The sequence below is a fragment of the Cervus elaphus genome, chromosome X (genome assembly GCF_910594005.1).
Source record: "Cervus elaphus chromosome X, mCerEla1.1, whole genome shotgun sequence".
Classification (NCBI taxonomy): Eukaryota; Metazoa; Chordata; class Mammalia; order Artiodactyla; family Cervidae; genus Cervus; species Cervus elaphus.
In genome coordinates this window covers 143,396,437-143,415,628 of record NC_057848.1, presented here as the reverse complement: position 1 = coordinate 143,415,628, position 19,192 = coordinate 143,396,437, and the positions used below count along the sequence as shown (strand labels likewise).

The following is a 19,192-nucleotide window of genomic DNA, read 5'->3' as shown; positions in this document are numbered from 1 at the left end:
GGAATTTTTATATTTTTGGTAACACTGCGTGACTTGCAGGATCTTAGTTCTCTGACCAGGGATTGAACCTGTGCCCTCTGCAGTGAAAGCACACGGTCTTAACCACTGGACTGCCAGGGAAGTCCTTGTGTAGGCATCTTTGAATAAGATTATCTAAAGGATATAGGATTCATTGAGATGGGGTCCTTACATATTTAGTCTTGGAGGCTCTACCCTGACTCCCTCTTTGGGAACAACACACCTATCCCTCAGACTGGAAGCACTGACAGTTGATGGTATTCCTTACTGAGAATTGCCTTTGGCCCCAGAAGACTCTTCTAAGATCTCCTATTCCTTCCAGTGGGCATCCCCTGGACAAAGGCTGGCTGGTTCAGGAATACAAAGGCCAAGCTCTGTTCCTGCAATTCAGGAGGGCTCTGGACAACCCACTCAGCCCTAAGGCTCCTGTGGGGTGGGTTGAGGCCTCTCTTGCAGTCAAATCACTCTGCAGCCCCTCAGGCCCTTCTGCTATCTCTGCTAGGGGTCTTTCTTCACTGTAGGTACATTTCTGGAGAGCACACTCCTAAATACTTTGGTGACTCCATAAGCTCAATCAGTCTCTTGCCAAGGAACCTAGCTCTAAGACATTTTGCAATGTAAATAACCCAAGTTTATTCCTATTTTCAGCATTGCAACTCATTTTCCCTTTAACCCAGGGAGCATCTCACTGTTGTGCTTTTGAGCAAATGTCCAAAGCCACAGAGAATGCGATCCAGCATACTTACGTGCTCCAACTGCTGTCAATCCAGGGGCTGGGCCAGGCCACTTTGCCCTCAGCTCTTGAAGTAAGTGGGTTACCGCCTTCCACTCCGAGCTCAGATCTTCTAACTTCCTCTTTAATAGAAAAGCATGCATGTTATTTATTCGATTAACATCTTGCAGTAACTTAATTCACCAAGTTATTAATTTATTTCGTGAATACATTATTGTATTTCTATTGTATTTTACTTCTAAATTAACTTTTCTAGGTGGAATTCCTTTCAAAGGTATTTTAATTAAATACTTCAACCAACCTCACTACAAATTTTTATTGATTGTTTGCTGCATACAGGCTCTTGCTCCAGGTACAATTTCATTGAAAGGACGTAGAGTGCAAACATTATTGAAAGCAAAACAAATAAACAAAAAATGTTATCTCAGCAATTGGCTTGACTGTTTTAAATAGTATCTAGTGTGGCTGCATACCAGAATTTTCCAGAGGACATTAAAAGTATCTTATTGCCCTGGCTCACCCCAGATCAATCCTATTAGCAACACTTGGAAGGAGGGGCTGAGGTACATGTGGAGATAAGCCTCTGAGTCCACTTTAAGGAAGGACTCTTGTCCCAAATGGTGAAGAAGATGCCAGTAGACATCCTTCAGGGGTCAGGAGCCAGTTCCTTCCGGGACTGTCTCTGCTGTGGTGATCTGCCTTGCCTAAGGACTTGCCCTTCCCAGGGTAGCCCTTATTCAAAGGCTGATCAAGGTGAGAGTATAAAGGCTCAGCAAATTTGGTTCAAAGCAGGACCATTTGGAGGGTCATTTTAGCTGCAGTAGGGTCAGCCAAGCCTGTATATGGTCAGTGACGTGTATATGTTAACAAGTGGCTCTGGGGAAAACAAAGAAACAAATTGATTTTAGTGTTTGCTAATTTCTGTGGTATAGATGGTCCAACTATAGCCAATTTTAGTTACCAGAAGAACGTCAAGTAGCTCACAAAGTGCCTGAAAATTTGCTAATAGGTCCTTAGGAACAGATCTAAGCCACTTCCAGTGTAACACTGGATAATCATAAGAACTTACTGCCAGTAGAATGTGAGGAGAGGTAATATCTGTCAGTTCTGGGCTGATCCTTATAAATTGAGTGAGGTTTCTCCATACATTCTTTCCCTTTCCACTAGCTGGAGGCAGAGGACTCAAAGGTCCCAGGTCAAACTTTCTCAATGGATTGGGGGGATAATTTATCATAATCCTTTGGAGCAGTGGTTCTTATATGTTGGGGCCATCAGAATCACTTGGAAGTCTTGTTAAACCACTGATTGCTGGCGTTCAACCTCAGAGTTCTACATTCAACAGATCTTGGGTGGGGCCCAAGAACTGACACTTCTAACAATTATCCAGTTGATGCTGAAGTTGATTGTCCAGGACCAGAGCCTAAGGCATCCATTATAAGCAATGAATTACCTAGCCATCTACAATGGAGTAGATATGTATCATCCTTGATAAAAATAAGAAAATAGGTCTTAAATCATTTTCTATAGGACTTAATTTTCTTGAAAAATCCCACTTAAGCAAAGCTGCTAAGGGAATAAATACTAAAATAAATAGTAAAAAGTTATCACTTCCTATTTTAACTATCATCTGTGCTCTTAAGGTTATTTATTCTATTATGTCTGACATCATGTCAAGTCAGGGCTTTTAATTTCTTCTCTCAGAGTACATGCTGTTAAACATTTACTATCACATCAATGAATATTATTTCTTTTTATTTATTAAAACATAAACCTTGAATACAAAAGTGAACAAAAAAAGATGCCTCTGATCAGTGAGGGAAAACTACCCTTGAAAGTCATGACATATGGAAGATATTTTTCTGTTCTGACATCCGAGCTAAACATTGAGAATCAAATATTATCCAAGGCTGGTGAATTAATATATATATGTATTTGGTCTTTTGATTCCCCAGCTAAATTGCAGTGAGTTCACAGGGAAAGAATAATAAGAGGAACTAGAAGTAACCGAGTTGATAACAACAACAACAACAAATAGCAATAGATAATAGGGGAGAGACAATAAATGTAAAAGTAGCTATCTGAAAACATCATGATCTTGGGTCACTTATTGAAGGGATAAGGGTGCAGTAAATGGTCTCATACATTATATAACCTATAGGAAGTCACCTGTATATGCTGAGAGACAAAGAAGGAGAGAGGAAGAGAGAGAGGTTAGAGACTGACTTACATACTGCTGAGATCTGCCCACTCTTACACTCAGTAAGCATATGGCCCCATAGTGAGTAGGCGAGGAGAGATGGGAATTTGCTGTTTCTACAGTTGGCTTAGGTTTCACTTTCTTCTCATGGTGTAAGCATCTCACTGCACTGAGTTAGATTTTAAATATTTTAAGTATTTATCTAACAACCTGCCTCTGAAATAAAATTAACTATTTCATCTGGGTCTCAACTGAAGATGCAGTGATCAGTACTGAACTTCATATTCCATGTGCACAATGAAATTGAGCAGGACCCTGTGGGGATCCTGGGCACAAAAATCTTTCTCTGTCCCTTATTTCTTGTTGGTAGGAAATAGGCTTCATTCAGCCTCCATGACTTTCCCTGTGTTCCAAAGGTCAGGTTTGAACAGTTGCTAATCAGGAAAGGGAGGGGATGCAAAGACAAGGGAGGAGCAGTCAAGAAACAGCAGAGCAGCCTTGAAGCAGGCTCTTCGTTCCACCGCAAGGGATACACATGACAATATCTTTGAGCTCTTCTGCAGAACTAAAACCTCCAACAAATGGAAGATGTTAACTACTTGATGAAGCATTCTTCATTCCAGAGACAAGGTTTGATAACCTCAAGATCCACAGAAGCTCATCAGGAGACCCCTGAGGCCAGATTAAAGAAATGCAGGCCTTGCACACACCCTTATCTTTATCAGCAACCCAGCTCTTGAACCATTTCTATAAAACTCCTCACCCAATCCCCCCACATAGGACACACAGTTTTGCCTGGCAAAGCAATAAAACTAATCTCTTTTACGTCACCCCAAACTCTGTCTCTGAGATTCAGTTTGGCACCCATGCAGAGAAGCTTTTTCAGCATCAGGTAACTGTACAATCAAACAATAATAATTAATGCTTATAATGATGACCCTGAAAACTAAGAAAGTTTTAAATTACACTATGTTTTAGTATCCAAAGTCCTGGATTTCAGTCCTAACTCATTACTACTGGTTTTGTGATCACTAGCAAAATCAGGTAGGTCAGTCAAATTCATCATCCTTGAAACATGTATACAATACTACCACCTAACTCATAGCTTTGTTGGATTAACTAAATGAGATCTTTTATATGAAAAGAACTCTGTGAACTGTAAAGTACTATAAAATTGTTGATTAGTTATTATGCACTGCTTAATAAAGCAAAACAGAAGATAGTCAATAAAAGTTTTCATTAAGATAGTTAAAATGAAACTATTTCAATGCTTAAAAGATTTGGTTTAGTTTATCCTGAAAATAACATGTTTATATATTCAATTCTCTTTTATTAATATATAAAACTCTGAATGGTCTATTCATTTATTAGAATGTTATTTTGCCCATTGTTTTTTCCAGATGGGTAAATAAGGTATTTATATAATTTCAGATGTAGAGATTTTAAAAATTAAGTAGTAGCCCCCAGTGTACCACAAACATCTGATACCACATAGAAGCTCCGAAGTGTATGTTACCCAATCTTTCATAAATAGTAGCAAATGACATCATTAAATGGCTATAGACTTTGATTCAGCTGGTCACAAAAACACTTTTGCAACTTTTCAAGTACCTGTTGTACTTAGAGTTGAAATTGACTATATATTATGGATAAATATATAGTATTTATATATAAATGTATATTATTTATTATAGTTATACTATTGGTATAAATATATTATTATTAAATTAATTGTTATATTTATTATTACAAATATAATAAATACTATATTTGTTATATATAAATTTACATGTTTATATATAATAAATAATATATATTATAATATATATATATTATTTTTCATTTGGTTTTGTTTTCCTTTTTTGTTCCCTGGCCTGTGCCCTTATTTTTTATTCTCTCATCTTTTCTATTAGGCTGTAAAGTTCCTTCAGGTAGCAAAAAATATTTGGCTGCAGCAACTAATGCAGAATTCTTCACATAATAGACTTTCAGCCATACCCATAAAAAAATGTAAAAGGTAATGATTTGCTAATGATGTTAATCTTTAACCAAATTTAAAGGAATCAAATACATGTCTAAATTCCAACATCTTTAAATATAAAATCAGTGGGATAATAGTTATCAAGTCCTACTCTTGACTAGGTATCCAGAGTTTTCAGACTTTGAATATGCTAAGCAAAACTGCAGACCCCAGGATTTCCTCACAAGAGCTCAAAACTCAACAGTCATAGGAGATTCATGTTTTACCAAAAAGGAGAAACCCTGAGATCATTTTTTTTTAAAAGGGAAAAATGAAATTCATTCTAGGGGGCATTTGTACCTGACCATTATTCTCCATTGTGTGTGTGTGTGTGTGTGTGTGTATAATTTACCTGGAGTTAGTCACTAAATGTTAAGACAATTATATCAAACTATGAAATTTCTTCTTTATAAAGAGTGAAAATTAATTACAAAAAATTATTCCTGAATATAGGTTTCTTTTTTAATTGTAAAATGTAATATAACTCTGAACTGCTTATGTTTGGGATAGTCAAAATTTTAAAATCTTGTATTTTTCTCTTGTGTTAACGTTTGGCATGATATTAATATCTGTTACATAAATAAATGAATCATCCTATGACTTTATGTACATAGACACATATGTGAATATTATAACTGAAACATCTATGTCTCCATGTCTGCTTCTATAAATGCAATTAATACAACTGAGGACCAGAGGTGAAATTCAGATCTCTAAAATGCTCGTCCAGTTCCAGCATGAGCTACTGAGTAAGACTAAATTGAGATTCTTCCCCAAAATATTTTCTCACAAAAGAGTTAGTTCATATTAGTTTATAATGTCTTTTGTGTTTCAATTGTTTTATTTTGAACAACAAAATTCCACAGTACCCTGAAATACTATCAAGAGATATGAATTTGGGAAGCATATAGGAGTTATCTGCCAGAATTGGTTAATAGAACAAAAAGGAAGTGAAGAAAATTAATAAGCTATTAACAATCATTCCTAGGGTATACCTTCACATTTACCAGTGGTAAAAGTCATTGTAAGCAAATGTTTTAAAGATAGTTTTAAAAAGCTAAACAATAAGTTATTCTGATGGGGTGATATATAATTCACATCTAAGAATAATGAAAAGATTCTCTCTCCTAATATTTTAGGAATGGGCACTGAAGTTAGGGATAAATATTCCAGCGATAACATTGAGGAAGTGAAAACCAGGCCTTCTAGTAAATGGCAGTTAGCTAGGTATGATGGTCTCAAGTAAACATAAACAGCCACAGAAAATAAACTATACAGAGATATGGACACCCAAAGGCCATGTTTGGGGTAAGACAGAGACAAGGCCACTATGCCACCACAAAAATGACAAATAGGAGGCACTGTTACTGCTTCTTAACTCTGCCCTGCTTTAATCCTTTCACCTTCCAGATAAAAACTGTTAGGTATGTTCCTAGTTGTCTCTGGACAGAGAGCTTTGACTGTACCGTTTGGGGATTAAAACACTGCCATATTGCAAATAACTTAGAAGGAAGACAGTAAGCTCTAGAATTCTGGAATATATGTGTGTGAGTGTATGTGTGCACGTGTGTGAATGAACTCTTTTCATAAAATACAAATGTGGCAAAAGCAATATTCCTAATTAGTGTGTTATTTTATAAAATGTGTGATTTCAAATATTGGAAGTGATAATCAATTAAGAAATTAAATATAACTAGGCATTTGACAATCTCATCCACATTCCTAAATGATTCTATCAATTGCTCAAAAATTTATTATAAATTTTATCTTCTCAGTGGGAAAGTGGGGTTCTCCTTATATTCAAGCATAAGTGATTAGCACTGATTCAGTCTCTCATGGTCAAGACTTTTTACTCAGTTGTAAAACTTATTTGCACTAAAAAATGAAATTCTGATACTCATCTATTAAAAAGTTATAAAATCTCTCTAATATTATTACTCCCTATAGTTCTTCCCTGAACTGTTTCTATTACCTTTGACATGGAAATTGTGCTTGTCAAATGAGTCAATCAAAATGGATCTGTTCTTCTGGGGGATAGACTCATATCTGTTATCTTGCTATTGATTCTGATGTTACCAAAAAAAAAAAAAGTTACACCATGTAAATGAGATCATAGCCTGATAGATGATTTATAAAGATCCAAGTACTGTTATAATCATAATATGTAACTGGGCAACATTTTCACCAACAAGACAGCACTTGACCTTCTATATCGTATATACATTTTCAGATGCACATCTGTTGTGAGTGATATATTTTGAATTATCAGGCAAAAAAATAAACTCAAAGAGTTTTTCAAAATTTCAAATGTTGATGTTGGCAGTAAAACAAACTCAGGAGGGAAAAAAAACAGCTTAATCTAGTTAATTAACAACAAAACAGCTGGGAAAATGAAACATCCCTGGTTGTGACTGACTATAATTGAAAATGACTAATGATGCTGTCATTCTGCAGCTTATATTGGAGGAAATGATGCCTGGAAGACGGTAATTGCCCTCTTGACCATTTGTTTACAGCAATTATTTTTGTGTTAAAGGTTGGGGTGGAACACTTTGGCCAAATATAGAAAATTCCTAACACCTCATTTTTTTCTCTTAACATTTAAAAAAATTTAAGAGCAGTAATAAAACATATTATTAGATTCATGTTAAGATTTTTCTGGATAATTTAAAAAGTTAACAAAGCAAACCAGCTGGTGTGATCTTATCACTTCACCAAGTAACTAAGACATTTTAAATTTCATTAATGTTCTCAGTTCTAATAATGGAAGGTGATATAAGTATTTCAAAATATATACACACATTTAAAATTTTTTAACAGGAAGAGTGGTGTTCCAAAATTAAAGTTAAAGAAAGTGCAAATATAAGAGAATGCCATCCAAATGCTTAAGTTCTAAAGAACTAAACATTTTTTAAATCAAATAACAAGTGGCTTTTCTTTTTTGTAGTAAATACTGTTGCTACTGAGGGCAGTTGTCTTTGTTGCTTTTTAACTGCTAAATTTGGGGCTATTGAGGAACCTACTCATTACTTAGTGAAAATGGAACATATTAAAATGATTCCACCAACAGCATTACCATAAAGTATTATTACCAAAAGTATAGCTTAAGCAACATATTCAACAATTTATTGAACTTCAATTTATTGGAGTTATCCAAGCAATCTTCAATAGCTTCTGAAGTTAAGATAAAGGAACAAGGTACAAATCAAATGAAATAAAAGTGTGTGTGTCTGTGTGTGTGTGTCTGTGTGTGTGTGTGTGTGTAGGGGAGAGGGAGAGGAGATAGAAAGCAAAACAAAGATGCTTACTTCTTCAATTATCTTGTTTTAAGATTTTCCCAGTAAATTTGCATCAGAGATCTAGTGCTACATTTATGTCATTAGTTGAACTGTCCCCTAATGTATGTTTGATCTTTAAGAGGAAGTTCTCAAAGAAAATAAGTTGATGGCTGACATCAGTTATGGATGACAGAAAAATAAACTAAAATTTTATCATCTTTGAAAATTAAGGAAACCCTAGAGAAGTTGATGAAGTGAAGGGTAAAAAAAAAAAAAAAACTGAACAGGGATGAGCCAAGCTCTCTTAAAGAGGACTCAGCTTGGGAGGTTGGCGTAGGAGGTAAGCAGACAGCCTGTCTGATGTAGAATGTAGAAGTGCCAATAGACAGCCAATTTTCTAAGAAACAGAACCATTCTCTGCTGTGTCCTTAATTAGAATGTCTGAAAGTGGTGGACATACTAATTATCCATTTAAATACTGGATCTTATATACACACCATGAGGGATTTTCATTTTCCTTTGGAAGGCTATCACCATCTTCTTTATAATTGTTATATTTTCCAAATGTACCTCCTCCCCAAAACAAAAACCAAACTTTTGTCATGAAAATGTATTGCAGGCTACTTGTACCCTGCCTCCTTCTATTAAAGGGTGAGAAACCTGAAAGTTAAGGAGGCAAGAAATTAGGAATAGTAAAATTTAAAAATTTTGATATACGAAGTCGAAGTTAAATGCAGGCTTGATTTATGTACTATCAGAGCGATGGCTCACCCTTTAGAAAAATCACCCCTAATCTTTAAAAAGAAATTTTTGATCCATCCAGAGATTTAAACAGCTCCCCTGGCTTGGTACCTTGTATTGCTGGGTTCCAGGTTTTGGAGGATGAGGTGTTTTTTTGTTTGCTTTTTTCTGGTTTTTTTTTTTTTTTTTTTTGTCTTCATTTTTCTTTTTTGTCAGCTTTAGATAGCATCCTTTAATATTTTGTTATTACACAGGAGGAAACCACTCTATATCTTAGCTTCTTTCCCTTTCCCCCTTCCAACGTTTGTCAGCTTTCAGAGTGTTTTTTCCTTAATGATGAGGGAGTATCTGAGCCTCTAGTGTTTCAGGCTACCAGATGCCCCAGCTAATCTTCAAGAATTTCCAAGGTCATGGTCCTTATCAAAAGCTGCACATGAGGATGCATGAGACAAGTGCTCAGGGCTGGTGCACTGGGATGACCCAGAGGGATGGGATGGGGAGGGTGGTGGGAGGGGGGTTCAGGATGGGGAACACATGTAAATCCATGGCTGATTCATGTCAGCATATGGCAAAAACCACTACAATATTGTAAAGTAATTAACCTCCAACTAATAAAAATAAAGAAAAAAAAATAAACAGGAAAAAAAAAGGTGCACATGAATATTCTCTTTCTCCTCACTCCTGATCTCCCAAATCAATTTTGCCCTTTGGCCACTATGAACCTGATATGGTGATTCCTCTCCCAACTTGAGGGGTAAATGGCAGAGTGGGGATGAGTTTTCATTTAAGCTGTGCTTCTCCGCCATGAACTGATTTGAAAGGACATGGTGAAGGAAGGGAAAAGAAAAGAAAGAAGAGGGCTGACTCTACACAATGGTTTCCAGGGACGTGAAAGACAAGGAAGTTAACACCCCCCCTGCTCTCTCATTTCAGGAAGGTAATCCCCCTCTTCTGTCACTAACACTGCAGAAGAAATTAGAGACTCCAAGACATGGCAGATCCCAGTTCTGAACTCGTGGTGGCCCAGAATTTGAGGATATGACCAATGAGCCTCAAGGTTTGGATGGTGTACATACAATGGAAACAAATTTTCTCATTTACTTTCAATGAAGACTCTACCTCTTTTTTTGCACAGAGTCAAAAGCAAAAGCCAACTGTAAGGCATATTTGTAATCTGTAGCAATTATGTCAAATCCTGCATAAACTCTTTGAGGATCAAGCATGAGTAGGCAGAGCAGATCTACAAAATGGTCCATTTGTCCATCTCATTGCTTGCTATGAAAGTCACTCTGTTAATCAAGAAAGGTGGCTGCTTGGGACTGGCTTTCTCTAGTGCATCAGAAGAAACCCTGAAACTTGCTACTTTCAGGACCTTTTCTAGCTGTCCAATCTAAAACTATACATGTTGTTACTTTATGAAAATGATCATTCCAGGCCTGGACTGGATGCAAATTACTCTGGGAGGATGTTAGGAGTGGGGACAATATATTCCTGTATAAATGTCTATGGATATCTACTGTGGAAATCTGGGTTTTTCAGCACCTGCTGTTTGGATATTACATTTAGCCCAAACCTTTAAAAAAAATTTACCTAAGAAAAACCCTCTTGTAAACTGTAAGGAAAACAAACAATTTTCTAGAAATGAAGCTTGGGCCAAGCATAAGCAGTGACCTTGGAGACAGAGTGTAAGTCATGGTAATGTTATTTGCAAGGACAAACTAGTTCTGTATAATGAGGTTATTGACCTGCACTGTTTTAGAGCAGTTTTAAACACGAGGGTGAGGCTCACTAAATCTCAGCCTGCAACATTAGCTAGAGAAGCCAGGACTGATCAATAAACAGCCACCATTATAGGCTCTCGGGAACCTTCATCATAATGGGGACCATTATAATTTTGGTCAGGTACAGAAAATAAGGTAACCTATACCTAACTTCTATTTATCACTTGGACTCTCATTTGCAAATGAAGGCCATTGATTACCTATTTTTTGAGAACGGAACTGGTTTTCCATTTCTCTCCTCATGTAATAGCCTGTGAATAAATGTGTCCCAGACTCCAAAATGCACATGAGGAAAGGAAAGAAGTAGAAACCTTTTTCTCAGGCCAGCTTTTTTTTTTTTTTATCAAAGAGAGAAGCAATTACATGACATTTCACTAAAAATTCTTGACCCAATAACGTACTGATGCCCAAACGCCGATTCTCCTCTTTCATAAGAAAGAGCAACAGAGAAAAGAAAGGTCATGGACCCTATTGTGATTCTTTACAGCTGCTGGAGACAGACAATATGATGCAGTAGCTTGATTTGAATGAAGCCAAACTATATGAAAAGCATCAAGCCTGGCAAGCAATGCAATAAAGCCTCAAAGAATTTAATCTACCTTGAAGGTGGGACTACTTTTTGTATTGATGGCAGCGCACCAGGACAGAAATGAGTCCTTTAATGCAATGACTCGTTAATAGCCTTAAGATCACAATATATAAATAGGATATGTTGATCAAAAAGACAGCTCTGCCTCTGCTATTGTAGGATGGCCAATATTTCTTTACAAGTTATTTCATCGATTATAAATAGGGGAAGCATAACCCTTTATGAGGTAATGGATATTGCTAGAGGTTGCTTCATTACCTTCACTGGCTCAGTGGCTGGTTTTTCCTTGTACAAATGCTGCCCTTTAGACAAAATCCCTTCCACATCCGGCTGTTTAGCTTGAACTGCTACTTCAGTTTCCTGGGGAAAAAGAGCACATACAGTGCAGATTAACTTCACAGTTAGCAATAAAATTACTAAATTTAAATATACCCTTGGAGACTCCACATGTATTGCAGATCAATTTCTGTGCAGTACAGAGGGGCACACAGTAGTTTTCAGTGCAGAGAAAAGAAATAGAGGTCTTTGTGCCTCTATAAGTTTAAAAAAATTATCCCCAATTTACTTGAATTGTCATAATACTATTATGTAGAAACAGAGAAGATACTTGCTATTTTTCAGGAAAGATAAAATGCAGTTATAAGAAGTATGATCTATGCATGTGGTCAATATGGATAAATACGATAGTTAACTCCAATAATCTCAGTAACCCTAATGTCCATTTTACTACACACGCTTCTTATTTTGGCTCTGAATACCAAATTTTGTTTCGAGATATGTAGAAACCCAAGAAATCTTTCCACATCACTGTCAAAACGACTGACTTTCTTTCCAAAGAGTAAACACTTAAAGCACAGGATCAAGGCTGATTAATTATTAAGCGGTCAAATAAAATGGGCCTTTTGAGGAATGATCCAGTTATCTTTAAAAATGTGCTTTCCTTAGTCTGGAGAGGACTGAAGCCTGATCGTATGACCAAAAAACAAGACCAAACAAAACATAATACAACAAAAGAAAAAACAAACAAACACACACACCCTCTTTAGACACATGAATATAAAGTTCTTTGCCACTGGCTGCTCTCTAGCTCTCCTGAAGAGAGGACCAAAGAAATGTGCATAAATTGAAGCTGAAGGAAGTGAAGTTAAATATTACAGAAGACTTTTTGGATGGAACACCTGTTAAACAGTAGGATGGAGTATCGATTAATCAATGTCAGGCGTCAGTCAGGGCCTGGGCAATCTTCCCCAGATAGCAATTCCTGATTAACCTGTATCCCTCTTCCTCCCTCTCCTACCCCGGAGCCTCCCACCACTGCTGTGTGTACGTGTGTTCATGCCACTGTTTCCTTTCTCCACTGTGTTTGTCCCTGCTCTCTCTCAGCTCATCCACGCAGGGTGTCCTCTGAACCAAATTACTATAATCTTATATGGCACGGTAGGGTTTCTTATAACTTGTGGGTGCTCATCACATGCTCCTGAGAAGGATGATTTCTTCAGTTCTTTTAATAAATAGCAGTGGGAGGGAGCGACTTGGTTAAAAGAGTCCACAACATTAACTCTATGTGCTACATGTGTATGTGTGCAACACACAGACACACACCCACACATCCTTTAGAGACAATAAGTATGGAAGAAACAAACCTAAAATTATAAGTATTAACTCACTCTCTATGATAAAAAAGTTCTAAATGTGATTATTTTTTAAACGGCAAAATTGTAGCAAATTCAAAATCAGAGTGTACTTGGTGAGGGTTGGATCTTTCCTTCTTCCCTTAGAATGATGTACAAGGGCACCCAGTCCAAATTCTGTACCTTCAGACAATGAGCACAAATAGTCAATAATTTTACCACTGTTTCATGGATGCAGCAAAGGATTAGCACTAACAGGTTTCTCTCCCTGCTGCCCTGAGTGGCACACAGATTTTTCCAACCAGGGACTGAACCAATGAATGGGTGACCTCTGCTGTGGAAGCCTGGAGTCTTAACCACCGGACCACAGGGGAAGCTCTCCTTGCACGCAGTCTTCAACTGAAAATAAATAATTCCAAAGATCACAAATAATTGATGCCACTCTTCAGGAGGCACTGGTAAACAACCAGGGTTAAAAGACTGCATTTGCTATGACAAGGAATTCCCTCAGGAAATAAACACACAAATTTGAATTCATAAAATCTTCACTGGCAAATGAACAGAGAGTAGCAAGGCTGACAGGAAGGCAGTCCAGATATTACTTAGAGCTTCAAGTTCTAAGGAGGTGCTTATTAGATGGGCTATGGGATGCCATGTGAAATGTCTATGTTTTGCACTTAAAGAAAGTAAAATATTCCCTCTTCAGGCCACTGAATTCACCCTAGATTTAGTTCTCTGATGAATGAGCATTGCAAAGTCACATCATTTCCATTAAAAATTAAAAAAAAATTTTTTTGGCCACACCACACACAAGCAGTATCTTCCCTGATCAGGGCTAGAACTCCAGTTCCCTGTACTGGAAGCACAGAGTCTTAACCACTGGTGGTAGTGGTGGTTAGTCACTAAGTTGTGTCCAACTCTTTTCAACTCCATGGACAGTAGGCCACCAGGCTCCTCTGTCCATGGGATTCTCCAGGCAAGAATACTGGAGTGGGTTGCCATTTCCTCCTCCAGGGGATCTTCCTGACCCAGGGATCGAATCCTCGTCTCCTCTGTCTCCTGCTTGGCAGGCAGATGTTTTACCACTGAGCCACCTGGGAAGCCCTCCTTAACCACTGGACCATCAGGGAAGTTCACATCATTTCCATTTATAGAAATATTTCCTAGTACCATGTCCTTCCATCAACACAATTGCCATCTCTTCATCCTTTAATGAAAAAATGGAGAGTTTAAGTACCTGGATGAGATTTACACTTTGTCCAACAGAAATAGAGCAATGGGTAAGAGAAATCATAGTCAGCTCTTAATTCTTTGTGAGTACTTCCCCTTTATGATTTTTTTTTTTTGAAGAACTAGGTATCTGATTATACATACCTTTGATAAATCACTTTAGAAAGGCCATTTTGAAGTTAACTTTCTATAATTTACCTTACTACATTTATTTGCAATGTGAATTTATTATTGAGGGTCAAATATTATTGCTTGAAGGGTCAACTGTAGTAAATCTGATTAAATTCCTTTCATATGTCCCTTAGTATAGTTTTCTTAAGTGCATGTAAAAATATACCCTATGAGAAGCTGATCATCAAGCTGAAAAAAATGGAAGTATATGTGAAATAAATTTTTAAAAATTGATATCCCTTCATGCAATTAAGATTTGACATGGAAAAATTTAAAAGAAAACAAACAAATACCAGCCAAATCACATGACTATACAAAGATAAGAAAAAGCTGCTGAAATCCTTAACTGTGCTGAAAATATCAACAAACTGCTACAGTGATATTAAGTGATTCTCATTAAGTGATATAATAATATTAACAAAACAGAGTTTCTGAAACTTTACCATGTGTCTGGACTTCCCTGATTGCTCAGATAGCAAAGAATCTGCCTGCAACACAGGAGACCCAGGTTTGATTCCTGTGTCAAGAAGATCCCTTGGAGAAGAGAATGGCCACCCCCTCCAGTATTCTTGCCTGGAAAATTCCATGGACTGAGGAGTGTGCTGGGCTACAGTCCATAGGGTTGCAAAGAGTGGGACACAATTGAGCGACTAACACTTTCACTTTACCACGTGTCAAACACTTTATTTTTTGTACATCTGTCCTCGTACTTAGGCTCCTACAAAAAGGGTATTATCTGATTTTCCAGATGATGAAACCAAGAGAGATTAGGTCAATTTTCCAAGGCCATACAGCTTGCAAATGGCAGAGATGATATTATGACCAGAAAGTGTGTGTCACTAAACCTCCACTTCATCCTACTTTGTTGAGTAGAGCATGTGTGTGTGTGTCTGTGTGTGTATGTGTGTACACACATGCATATGCTAAAACTGGCAGTCATGCTTCTTACTATAATGTTAATTTTTTTCTCCTCTTCTTTAACTCCAGTGCATTCTATAGTATCATTCCAATGGGTAAATGAGAGAAAACCCTGTCTTTTCCCACAAAAAATAAATTCTTACATAGCCTTTAAAAAATTCCAAGAATGTCTCTTTGTGGGTTTATGATTGTCAAACTGATGATATCCAGGTCAGAGAGTTGGTTTGAGTAAATCTTTTATCTCCTCAATGACCTCACATCTTTATATGATTTAAGAGAAGGTGAAGAAGTTCACTACTAAAATGGAAACATGGCTAATTATAGTGGGCACTTTTTTTCTAAGTAGAAAGTGTTAAATTTCAAAGAAAACGGAGACAAGAAAGTCTTCGTGGGATTTCAACCAAAAAAACTCACTTCTAATAACGGAACATTTCCATTTAAGTTTTTTTCTCTGCCTTATTTTTAATATATCCTTTGTAATATAAGATTGTACACCAGGAGTTAAGACCCTTATGATATAACTAGAGGGTTTTTTTTAATCATTGTACTGACAGTTCACTACAATCTCATGCATAATTTTAAGTATGTAATTTTTATTGAATAGGTAATAGGAACAGCCATTAATACTCACTAGGAAAATATTGTACTGCATTAAAAAAAATCCTGCCTTGATAGGTATTCAAAATGGAGTAACTCTCTAAGCACCTTCAGATTTATTTCTTTTTAGACAGCATTACTTATATTGCTGGTAGCATTAGTCTTGACAAGCAGCAAAGCAATGGTTAGTGATTAAAAAAGACTGAACAGCACCTTTGGGGATGAAAGTAGCAACTCATATGCAAATTAATGTATACTCAATATTTTTAAAAAATTTATTCATTGACTATTATATTTCTAATTCAATATTAAACTGATCGCACACATTTCTTTTTAAACTAGAAATTTGGTGCTGCTAAGGATAATATAAGAGAGATGTTGCCTTGTTTTCCTTAGTTATTTTGAATTTCTTTATATTTCTATCATTTTACTTATTGTTAACCTTGGAGTGTATGTGTGTGTGTGTGTGTGTGTGTGTGTGTGTGTGTGTGTGTATGTGTGTGTGCTAAGTCTCTTCAGTTGTGTCTAACTCTTTGTGACCCCATGGAGTGTAGCCTGCTATGCTCCTCTGTCCATGGGATTCTCCAGGCAAGAACACTGGAGTGGGCTGTCATTTTCTTCTCCAGGGGATTGAACCCGCACCTCCTGTGTCTCTTGCATTGCAGGTAGATTTTTTTACTGTCTTCACAAAGTAAAAAGGATATCAACAGCCTTTTCACATATGTTCCAACATTCATTTGTTCATTTCACAAACACTTATTTAATATTTACTATGTTTCAAAGTTTTGGCTAGGAACTGTGAATAATATGTGGCAGAATGATACAGACAATCATGTATTGAACGTGGACTGCAACAGGCGTAATGACTAGCAATGTTCAATGTACAGTGGGGCATGGAGGAGCAACTGATCAGGTCTGTTTGAGGGACAAAAAGAGAGTGGGGGCAGGCCTTATTGGAGAAGAAAGATTTAAGCAAAAACTTGGAACATAGACAGCTCAGGTGCCTGGTTGACAAAGGAATGGGTGATGGAAAGTAGTCAAGAGAGAATCTGGTGCATGCAAAGACTGGAAACAGGCAGCATGGAGATACCATGTGGGGAAATGGGAGGAAATGATACAGGAGCAAAAGCGAGAACCAGAGGAAAGAAGGAATTTTTACACCACCCTCAAGACCTTAGTGGAGAAACCACAAAAAGGTTTTTAAACAGGGGAATGACACTTTGATTTCTAATTGATATTCTAAAAATGAATATATATGAGTCTCTGAATAGGTAGACAGACAGATCTATCTGTCTAACGTCCATCTAATGTACAGTTTTCCACTCAAACAAGCTGTCTGAATAAGATACATATGCTGTGACTGAAAACAGAGAAAATATATAAAGATGACAACTATATTCTTAAGCAAACCTAAGTGCCTCTTCACTTAATTTCCTTATTTATAAAGAGCATTTCCTGCCATTTGACTGTTTTGTCAACCACCACAATCAATGGTATTCCTATCAAGTCTAAGATATCATGGATAGAAGAATCACTATTATCTCAAGAATTGCTAAGAAAGTTTAAGAAAATTAACTTTGGAGGCACTATCGTGGCAAATACTTCAATTTCAGAGATGTTGAGAAGTAAAACAAAAAAAAAGATATTGGAATCAATTCTAAGATGTTTGTGAAAATTATGATTGGCTTATTAGTTCATTACTATTCACTGACTGTGTGAAAATGTCTACCCTATGGGTGAATATACTCTCTTCCCCATTGACTTTGGACTTCACCATGCGCCTCATTTAGATTAACAGACTGTAGGCAGACATGACTGCATGACAGCTCTGAGCTGGGTCTTTAAAGGCAATTCAGGATTTGTTAGTACCTCCAGTTCCTGTCTTTTACCATGAGAGAATAATGTATCATAAAGGAGCTGCTCCTTTAGCCTGGGTTCTGGATGAGAAGACATTTGGAGCAGATCTACAATCTAGGATGAGAAAATTTCAACTTGACCCATAGTGTGGAGTAAAGCTGCCACTGATCTGTAGACACATGAATGGTTAATCAATGCCTATTGTTATAAGTCATTGTAATTGGGGTGTCATTTGTTACTGCAGCAAGAGCTGACAATTACAATGTTATAGTGAAACAAACAAATACATGGTTTTATGGGAAGAAAGAAAAAAAAACAAACAAAGTAAGCCTTTAAAATAAATGTGCCCTAGTCACATATATTGACTGCACCATCTCTCATTCCACATACAAACTGTTTGCTAAAAAGGGTGGCAAGAAACGAAAAATGAAATGGAATCAATATTGTGTTAGAGCCTGACTTCTCTGGCCTAGATTGTCAGGCAGAGTCTGACAAATGAAGGCTGATGGATGGAAAAACATAACATTGTGCCGTTGAGTTTCTTTCTTTTTCCCTTCATGCTGGGTGACTGTTCTTTTATTTATCTACAATTAGGACTGCTAGACCACAGCAACACAGTTCTCCTTCACTGTAACTGCAGCCTGTCAAGTATGTGCCAAGCTGATTGACAAAGACTGACAGGTTCTCTCTCTCCATTCTGAGCTAATTAAGGGCAGCCCACCAAAGGGAGGTTTTCTTCTGATTTAGAGATTTATGGATTTCAAAAATAATCTGTCCAAATATACAAAATATAATGCTGTATTGATTTTTTAAAGTGGCAGGTGTTAGGAAGCCAAGAAGAGAGAATCTATTAAGGGACATAGGCTATTCAAGGCCAACCAAAGAGTACACGTAGGTGCAACCATCAAATAATGAAACTGATAACAAGAAGCTACTCTTAGAAGCCCTCCATTCATAATGATGGGATTTCAAAGTCCTTTGGGCAGTAGAATGCCTTTGGCAAATGGAATCTTACCCAACTCTCCCAGCATGTTAGTCAATTCATTCAGCAAATATATACTGAATATAAGAGCATCTATTATATTCTAAATTCTGTTTTGATACTGGATATATAGCAGTGAATAAAACAGAAAAATTTTCTGTTCTTGTGAACTTCACATTCTAATGGAGACCATGGACAATAAAATATAAATATAAATTGAAAGTGAAAGTTGTTCTGTCATTTCTGACTCTTTGTGACCCCATGGACCATATAGTCCATGGAATTCTCCAGGCCAGAATACTAAAGTGGGTAGCCTTTCCCTTCTCCAGGGGATCTTCCCAACCCAGGGATTGAACCCAGGTCTCCTGTATTGCAGGCAGATTCTTTACCAGCTGAGCCACCAGGGAAACCCAAGAATACTGGAGTGGGCAGCCTATCCCTTCTCCAGT

General features: G+C 37.0%; 1 protein-coding gene across 9 annotated transcripts in view; it reads right to left on the bottom strand.

Moving 5' to 3' along the window:
• Positions 1-19,192, bottom strand: part of DMD (dystrophin) — a 2,565,910-nt gene that overhangs the window by 731,293 nt on the left and 1,815,425 nt on the right. For all 9 annotated transcript variants that reach the window (XM_043895268.1, XM_043895262.1, XM_043895270.1 and 6 more), the window contains 2 exons: positions 11,616-11,717; positions 765-873 (listed from right to left, as the gene is read on the bottom strand). In XM_043895268.1, the coding sequence (XP_043751203.1) occupies positions 765-873; positions 11,616-11,717 (211 nt within the window). The remainder of the gene's footprint in view (positions 1-764; positions 874-11,615; positions 11,718-19,192) is intronic.